The following is a 10,000-nucleotide window of genomic DNA, read 5'->3' on the forward strand; positions in this document are numbered from 1 at the left end:
ATATAAATAAATAAATAAAAGAAAAGAACATAAATTCCACTTAAGAAACCAGATAGACGGCAGGAATATATTGGTATTGGTTCGTCCTTTTTCTGTTTTCCATTTACAAGGTCTTGGAATGTAAACGAAAAAAAGGGGCGTTCATTTGATGCAGAATACAGCGGAATATTAGATTAACGGTAAATTAACTGGTCCACAATCCTTGTTTCCCGTGTCATTTTATATTTGATTTTCTCAGCTGTATTATTATATCACGCACATTTTGACGTCTGGTTTACTTGGACATGATACTGTTTTGAGGTGGTGGGTCACTATTATATCAATGTATATACTTTCACATGTTATCGTTTGCTGAAGAAGGATTTTGAGCCTTAAACGTCCCTGCTTTGGTGGTATTTGTCCTTTTTTGAAGCTGTTATATACACATTTTTATTTAATTTATAGAATAAATCTAACCATTGTCAGATATAGAGATGACGTCATGCCTTTGTGTCGATACGATTGGATAAATATTTATAATCCAAAGAGGACATTATATCGTATTTTATGAGTTGTGTAATGATGTGACACGCATTTGTCTTTCTGGAACTTTGTTGATATTTGGCATTGCCTTAACCATGTTGACTCTTATCTCTGTGTATTTTGTATAACATGAAAATGCATCTCTCTCTCTCTCTCTCTCTCTCTCTCTCTCTCTCTCTCTCTCTCTCTCTCTCTCTCTCTGTTTGTATGGTGTGTGTTATATGATTTTTTATTTATCTTTAAGTGCAGTTGTTTCTTGCCCCCCCCCCCCCCCCACACACACACACCCCCCCTTTTACACTTCTTACTTTGGAGCGCACAGAGTTTGTCCCCATTTATGGTTAAGCCTTGTATAAATGCTATGCATTGTTGTTTTTATCTCTACTACTACTACTATCCACCACCACCACTGCTGCTGCCGCTGCTTCTACTACTACTACTATTACTACTACTACTACTACTACTACTACTACTACTACTACTACTACTACTACTACTACTACTACTACTACTACTACTTACTACTACTACTACTACTACTACACACACCTACTCTACTCTACACTTCTACTACTACTACTACTACTACTACTACTACTACTACTACTACTACTACTACTATCTACACTACTACTACTACTACTACTACTACTACTACTACTACTACTACTACTACTACTACTACTACTACTACTACTACTGTACTACTACTACTACTACTACTGTACTACTACTACTACTACTACTACTACTACTACTACTACTACTACTACTACTACTACTACTACTACTACTACTACTATACTACTAACTACTACTACTACTACTACTACTACTACTACTATACTACCACTACTACTACTACTACTACTACTACTACTACTACTACTACTACTACTACTACTACTACTACTACTACTACTACTACTACTACTACTACTTCTACTACTAGGATGTTTGTTGTCTGGTAACCATGGTGATACGATAATAATAACAATGATAATATAGGACTCCAGCAGCATCCACAACAACAGAAATAACAACTACAGCGATGGGCGCCAGAGGCAAAAATGGGCTACCTACGATACCGGAAGTGTCCCAGTCCCGGCAGAACAACGTCTACAGGTGAGTCATGCACAGATATAAAATACCCAAAATATACATTGAGCATTGTTTCTCTATATAATAATAATAATAATAATAATAATAATAATAATAATAATAATAATAATAATAATAATAATAATAATAATAATAATAATAATAATAATATATTCATCATATCATGATTATGATGATGATGATGATGATGATGATGATGATGATGATGATGATGATGATGATGATGATGATGATGATAATAATAAATAAATTAATAATAACAACAACAACAATGATAATAATGATGATGATAATAAATAATAATAATAATAATAATAATAATAATAATAATAATAATAAAAATAATAATAATAATAATAATAATAATAATAATAATAATAATAATAATAATAATATAATAATAATAATAATAATAATAATAATAATAATAATAATAATAATAATAATAATAATAATGATAATGATAATAATAATAATAATAATAATAATAATAATAATAATAAATAATAATAATAATAATAATAATAATAGCCCCAATCCCACGTTGCCGCAGCTCTTGGCGCACATTAACAAGATCGGAAATCATACACGCTGATATAACAGTGACACTTCTCATATACACATAGTTCCGTTCATAACACTAGTGAGACAAAGAAGAATTTATCAGGTGTGTTTCAAGGCACATTTTGAATGCCATTTCAGACGAAAATACTCGACTTCTAACATCTAATGGCAGTGAATTCCACACATTTGGAGCGGCATGAGAAAAGTCTCTATCAGAAAATGTTTTCGGGACTTTTTTTTAGGTAGACAAGAAGGAGTTGATTTCTAGACCGTAGGGATTGAGGAGGATCATAACGAGAATGTTGTATATAACAGGCAACCAGTGAAATGTCCAAAACAGCGGTGCATGTCACGTGATCATTCTTCCTCTTTTTCATAATTATTTTGGCAGCGTGATTCTATTTGCGCTGGAGCCTGTTTAGCAGATAGTTGGGAATTTTATTTTATACATTAAAGCACTGCAATAATCAATAATCAATCCTAGAAAATATAAAGGATGAACATGAGTTTGAATAGAGTTTTGATCTAAATATCTAGCAAGTTGTCCAATTCTTCTAATTTCAAAGGACAAAGTTTTACATCGCCGTCAATGTGAATGCCTCATCAAATACTTATTGCAATGACATAACTTTAACGCCACAGCCAGCTTGGCGTTTTAAATTGAAGCTTATCTACATTCAATTTCACATTGTTGTCTATTTTTTCGAGCTTCGAGCCGCCGCACTTACATTTGCCTCATCGTGGTGAACATGGGGTCATAAAATAGTCTTGCACGCCGCGTTTTGGTGACATCCATATCGTGTACTTACGGACGCGGCCATTTTAAGAAGGGAAAGAGGCAATTTCTTGGGATGACACAACTTGAACACCACACACATCTGGACATGTCCGAGGGATTGTCTACAGTCTTGCACTCAAAAGCACGCTCTTTGAACATGGTGCATAAATCCATTGTTTTGGTGGCTCTTAGGTGTTGGAATAGATGACACTGACGTGCACTTATTTGCAGGTCTGATAACCCAATTCCTTATGGGCTCATTGTTTTGATGGAAATTTATATTTTTTTAAAATGACCCAAAATATTGGCCAATACAACAATGTTAAACTAGGCCCATGCATGAGTTCAGGTGTCAGACCTGCATATATGTACACGTCGGATGACAGGAAACTGACTCCACGAAACCTACGGTTCGATGTTCTGTAAAAATGAAAATAAACAAAAAAAAAAAAAACCAACGAAACAAAACAAAAACAAACACAGACGCACGCACACACACGCATACAAACACACAAAGGGGCCAAAGACCTGTCTTTTGACGTCATTTGTTGATCAGTTAACGATGGCTACGGTCAGTGTCAGGCTATGAATTAACGATGGCTACGGTCAGTGTCAGGCTATGAGTTAACGATAGCTACGGTCAGTGTCAGGCTATGAGTTGACGATGGCTACGGTTCTAGTGTCAGGCTATGAGTTTACGATGGCTACGGTCAGTGTCAGGCTATAAGTTAACGATGGACACGGTCAGTGTCAGGCTATGAGTTAACGATGGCTACGGTCAGTGTCAGGCTATGCGTTAACGATGGCTACGGTCAGTGTCAGGTTATAAGTTAACGATGGCGACGGTCAGTGTCAGGCTTTGAGTTAACGATAGCTACGGTCAGTGTCAGGCTATGAGTTGATGATGGCTACGGTCAGTGTCAGACTATGAGTTTACGATGGCTACGGTCAGTGTCAGGCTATAAGTTAACGATGGACACGGTCAGTGTCAGGCTATGAGTTAACGATGGCTACGGTCAGTGTCAGGCTATGAATTAACGATGGCTACGGTCAGTGTCAGGCTATAAGTTAACGATGGCTACGGTCAGTGTCAGGCTATGACTTAACGATAGCTACGGTCAGTTTCAGGCTATGAGTTAACGATGGCTACGGTCAGTGCCAGGCTATGAGTTGACGATGGCTACGGTCAGTTTCAGGCCATGAGTTTACGAAGGCCACGGTCAGTGTCAGGCTATGAGTTTACGAAGGCCACGGTTTGTCCCATGGAGTGAATATATCAACTCACACGGGTATGTGACTTCTTGCCACAACTTCCATACAGTTTGGAAATGTCCATTGTCTCTATCGGTGTCTCCGTTCTATTATTTTATTTGTCTCGTTCGTGTTATTTGTAGTCACGTCAACCAAGTATTTGGGGATGTGTACACCCCCATATATAATGTTGTACTCTTATTAATATAATAAACACGTATTCGACATTTTGGCCGGAAATCTCGTCCTGCGAAAATCGATAGGTTAAAATAACCCTCATTTTGGGGAAAATATAAAGAAAATAAAATAAAATAAATAAAAGCCCCGGTCCCAGGTTTAAGAGATTTTGCCAAGATGAGGGTAATTTTAATCGATCGATATTCGAAGGACGAGTTTTCTGGCCAAATTTTAAATATGTGTTTATTTCAGAGAATGGCAGTAGAGCGTACCGTTGCTGACGTCGCTTCTCAAGCAACTTCCAAAAAGTTCGATTTAAAATTTTCCAATAATATATTGGGGTTAGTGAAGCGTGGCCCTGTTTTCACGCCGGCTTTTCGTGTAGGGAGGGGATATCTATCCAAAATCATTGATCCGTGTCTAAAATCTGTGACGGTGGGACGGGTTTCTGGCATTGGACGGGCACAAGTGGTTGGACGCAAGTGTTGGTCTGGCACTGTTCATTCTCCACGGAAATTTAATGATTTTAGTAGTCGTAGTAGTAGTAGTAGTAGTAGTAGTAGTAGTAGTAGTAGTAGTAGTAGTAGTAGTAGTAGTAGTAGTAGTAGTAGTAGTAGTAGTAGTAGTAGTAGTATATAGTAGTAGTAGTAGTAGTAGTAGTAGTTAGTAGTATAGTAGTAGTAGTATAGTAGTAGTAGTAGTAGATAGTAGTAGTAGTAGTAATAGTAAGTAGTAGTTAGTAGTAGTAGTAGTAGTAGTAGTAAGTAGTAGTAGTTAGTAGTAGTAGTAGTAGTAGTAGTAGTAGTAGTAGTAGTAGTATGTAGTAGAGTAGTAGTAGTATAGTAATAATAAGTATTTATATAGTAGTAGTAGTAATAGTATAATAGTAGTATGTAGTATAGTAGTAGTAGTAGTAGTAGTAGTAGTAGTAGTAGTAGTAGTAGTAGTAGTAGTAGTAGTAGTAGTAGGTAGTAGTAGTAGTAGTAGTAGTAGTAGTAGTAGTAGTAGTAGTAGTATACAGTAGCAGTGTATGTAGTTGTGTAGTAGTAGTGGTAGTAGTAGTAGCAGTAACAGTAGTAGTAGTAGTAGTAGTAGTAGTAGTAGTAGTTATACTAGTAGCAGTTGTTGTAGTTGTGGTTATGAGAGAGAGAGAGAGAGAGAGAGAGAGAGAGAGAGAGAGAGAGAGAGAGAGAGAGAGAGAGAGAGAGTAACAGGCAATAATGTTAATATTGATTATCGGTAATAATCGACCTCTATTGAAGACTGTACACTTTGCCTTCTCAAGCAGGCAATTGCCGTGCCATAATAATTATGATTATTATCGGAGACTCGCGATAATAATATCGAATACCTTTGTTGTTGTATCGATGTATCGATGTATCGAATGGGCCATTGGCCACGCCTCCCTCTCCCCAATCTTTGTCGTGTGTTGTTTGTTGTTGTTACGTGTGTTTATCGGCAACCAGAGAAACGTGACAACACACTTCAAATAAAAGAAAACGTGGTCATTTACATAGAGCAATATCCACTAAACGTGCTCAATGCGCTTTACAAGAAGTTCATAGACAACTGCAACAATTAACATGAAAGACGAGAAACGAGGCCTGTTAAGGCGATATTACAATTTATTCGACTGAGACAACGCTGTTAAACGTGAGCTTTTTATATAGCGCAATATCCACTGAACGTGCGCAAAGCGTTTTGCAAGGACAGACTAACCCAAATTGATACCCCCCCCCCCCCCCACATACACACACCAGGAAAGACTAATTCAAATTGACCCCACCCCCCCCCCCCCCCCCCCCACACACACACACACCACCACCACCGAAGTTATCAATGACCCCCCCCCCCCCCACACACACCACAGACTATTTCAACTTGGAACCCCCCCCCCCCCCACACACACACCACCACCACCAGGACAGAGTTATCCAAATTGACCCCCCCCCCCCCCCACCCCTTTCACCGTGGTACCAGGGCTAAGTCTATTTCATCATTCTTCTTCTAAGTTTCCTTAGTCCTCAACAACAAAAACAAAAAACAAAACGAAACAATAGTCTATTTAATCACTCTTCTTCTTCTATGTTTCCATAGTCCTCATGGCAATAATAAAAAAAACCCATAAATAATACAATTTAAAAAACAATACAAAAAAATCAATAAAAACAAGGAATAAAACAAAACAAATAATTAAAAAAGAAATCGAAAACAAAACTAAGACAGGCGTACTAACCAAAGGGCAGCGAGAAACTTTTACTATCCGTTAACTCACTCAATCCTAGAGATTTTGCTACTTTTCAAAATTGGAAAAAAATGTATTAAAAATGAGCATGTGCATAGATAGCTTTATTCAACTATCATTAACATGTAAAAACTATAAACAATAGCTTTGATAATAAGCCTTTAATTTGTCTCAGAAAAATGTAATAAATAGGCATGGGGTAAAAGTAACTCGTGTTAACTACGGATATAGTCGGTGTTAAGGTTGGTGAGTTAACACTATAGAAAAACGAAGTTAACCTTGACCTTCCTAAACATACTGTCCAAAAAAATGACGCCACAAAAGAAGGCGACGATCACCAAACGAAAGTAAAAAGTGAGCTGTTGTTGGAAGTATATAGACCTAGTTAAAGGAATATTTTTTTAAAAGTTCCATAGGCTGAGCTATTTATTACAACTCACAATTATTCCCCCCCCCCCCCCCCCCCCCCCCCCCCCCCCCCCCCCCCCCCCCCCCCCCCGTGGTCTTCTTTCATTAATTCATTGTGAATTTTTATTGTTCTTTGGATATGTATCAGGCGATGAGCTGACGACTTTCTGAGATGTATGGTTTTTAAATACCGTTTACTTGTATGTTTATCAAATAGCTGTTTCGTTGTTGTCGTCATCATCATTATCATCATAATCATCATCATCATCATCATCATCATCATCATCATCATCATCATCATCATCATCATCATCATCATCATCATCATCATCATCATCATCATCATCATCATCATCATCATCATCATCATCATCATCATCACCATCATCATCATCATCATCATCATCATCATCATCATCAGGTTTCCCATCAATTTTCTCTCTTCTCCCTGCACAGACGAGAGAATCAAGAGTTACTACCCCTGTGGACAGGGGACTTCCCCTCACTAATCGGACACAAGAAGAACGACAGAGGGCGCTGGCTATAGAGAGGAGGAGAGAATACAATGAATTGCTTGAAAAGGTGTGTATGATGACGTCATGTCTATAGACAGATCACTCTCAACGTCACAAGGTGTGTATGATGACGTCCTGTCTATAAACAGATCACTCTCGACCTCACACCGTGACTGAAATCCAATTGTTGTGTGTGTGTATGTGTGTGTGTGTACGTGTGTGTCTGTGTGTGTGGGTGTTCAGCCCTGTGTTCTAGTGGTATGACAGTTGAATTTGGACCCATATTATGTTCTGGTTCTAATCCAGCTCTGTATGGTGCAAAGATGAGTCCTTGAAAAAGGGTCTTAACTGATATTCTTTCACTATACACAGGTGTAAAATGAGTACGTGGCGTTAACAACGTTATCTTTTTCGGAAAAAAAATGTAATAGCACCTTTGTGAAGCATTCATCATCATCATTATTCAAGCATCATATCCTTTAAGGGCCTTAAGATCTCATTGAGTCACCCTGTTTGTCATGCATTCCTCATTATTTCCTATACATCTTAGTGAGTCACCCTGTATGTCATGCATTCCTGATTATTTCCTATACATCTTAGTGAGTCACCCTGTATGTCATGCATTCCTGATTATTTCCTATCCATCTTAGTGAGTCACCCTGTATGTCATGCATTCCTCATTATTTCCTATACATCTTAGTGAGTCACCCTGTATGTCATGCATTCCTGATTATTTCCTATACATCTTAGTGAGTCACCCTGTTTGTCATGCATTCCTTATTATTTCCTATACATCTTAGTGAGTCACCCTGTATGTCATGCATTCCTCATTATATTTTCCTATACATTTTAGTGAGTCACCCTGTATGTCATGCATTCCTCATTATTTCCTATATCTTAGTGAGTCACCCTGTTTGTCATGCATTCCTGATTATTTCCTATACATCTTAGTGAGTCACCCTGTATGTCATGCATTCCTGATTATTTCCTATACATCTTAGTGAGTCACCCTGTATGTCATGCATTCCTGATTATTTCCTATACATCTTAGTGAGTCACCCTGTATGTCATGCATTCCTGATTATTTCCTATACATTGTAGTGAGTCACCCTGTATGTCATGCATTCCTCATGATTTCCTCCACATCTTAGTGAGTCACCCTGTATGTCATGCATTCCTGATTATTTCCTATACGTCTTAGTGAGTCACCCTGTATGTCATGCATTCCTCATTATTTCAATCATGAAACATTTAAGTGAGTCATCCTGTTTGTATTGAATCTCCCTGTTTGTCATACAGTCATTATTATTTCCTTGTTGAATCTCCCTGTTTGTCATACAGTCATCGTTATTTCATTGTTAAATTTTCCTGTTTGTCATACAGTCATCATCAATTCTGTTTTCACGTCACAGAAAACGGGACAGAAAGGTAGAGATGTTAGCAGCACAGCTGCCCCAGTCAGACCGGGCCTGAACATTGGTCAATACGAAGATGAACGGAAAATTCTTGATCGTGAACGACATACAGAATACAACAACTTCTTGGAGCAGAAACGAAGCCTGGTGAGAGAAATGAAATGACAATTGTGTGATCTTGTGGTCCAGCGCAGAACCGCCTACTTGAGCTATGTGCTCTTATGATATGACACTCGCTTTCAAATCGGAAAGTTCTGAGTTTGAGCCTTATTTGGCGCATAGTTGATTCCTCGGAAAAGGCTCTTTACTTACGTTCTCTCATCATACTCAGGTGTAAAATGAGTACCTGGCCTTGAACAGCGTTGTCTTTGTTGGAAAAAATTGTAATATCACCTAAACAGGCATCCTGACTCGTACTACAGGGTTAAGTGTTGCTATTGGTCTGGGACCCTTGTAAAGTGCTTTGAGCACATTTAGTGGATATTGCGCTATATAAAACCTCAATTAAATCTCAATGAAAACAAACTAAAAATACTTAATTTATGATAGATAGATATTGTAGTCGCTATAGCTGTCAGACTTTAACAATCAATAATTTAACCTCATAAGGATCAAATAACACTTCAAAATCCTTAAAATGGTGTAGTCTGGCATCAACTCTCATTCTCAATGAGTTTCAATGACTTAAGGGATATTCATGAAATTGTGAAATTGGAGGCCTTATTTCGTAATTCTACAAATGTTTTGCCCTTGGAGGGAGGCCTGGTCGAGTGTCATGGCGCTGGCCTTTGGACTGGCAGCTTCTTGGTTTGAGTCTCACTATGCCTGGGCGATGTTAAACTTGAGTCCTTGGTACACGATTTTTACTTACATTCTCTCACCTCCACTACTGGGGTGTTAGATAGGTACCTGGCCAGAAAACAGCTTTTTTTTCTATTTTGTTATTGTTTTTCAGTATTCATTGGCGATTGTTTCATTGACCTTTGTTTCATTGGTGATTGTT

At 37.8% G+C, this 10,000-nt stretch overlaps 1 protein-coding gene across 2 annotated transcripts in view; it reads left to right on the forward strand.

Annotated features, from left to right (window-relative positions):
• LOC144970426 (uncharacterized) overlaps positions 1–10,000 on the forward strand; it is a 227,617-nt gene that overhangs the window by 23,702 nt on the left and 193,915 nt on the right. For both annotated transcript variants that reach the window (XM_078910058.1, XM_078910067.1), the window contains exons 3-5: positions 1,531–1,647; positions 7,524–7,649; positions 8,995–9,144. In XM_078910058.1, the coding sequence (XP_078766184.1) occupies positions 1,531–1,647; positions 7,524–7,649; positions 8,995–9,144 (393 nt within the window). The remainder of the gene's footprint in view (positions 1–1,530; positions 1,648–7,523; positions 7,650–8,994; positions 9,145–10,000) is intronic.

The sequence above is a fragment of the Berghia stephanieae genome, chromosome 1, assembly GCF_034508935.2.
Source record: "Berghia stephanieae isolate SIO BIC M18660-M18661 chromosome 1, UCSD_Bste_1.3, whole genome shotgun sequence".
NCBI lineage: Eukaryota > Metazoa > Mollusca > Gastropoda > Nudibranchia > Aeolidiidae > Berghia > Berghia stephanieae.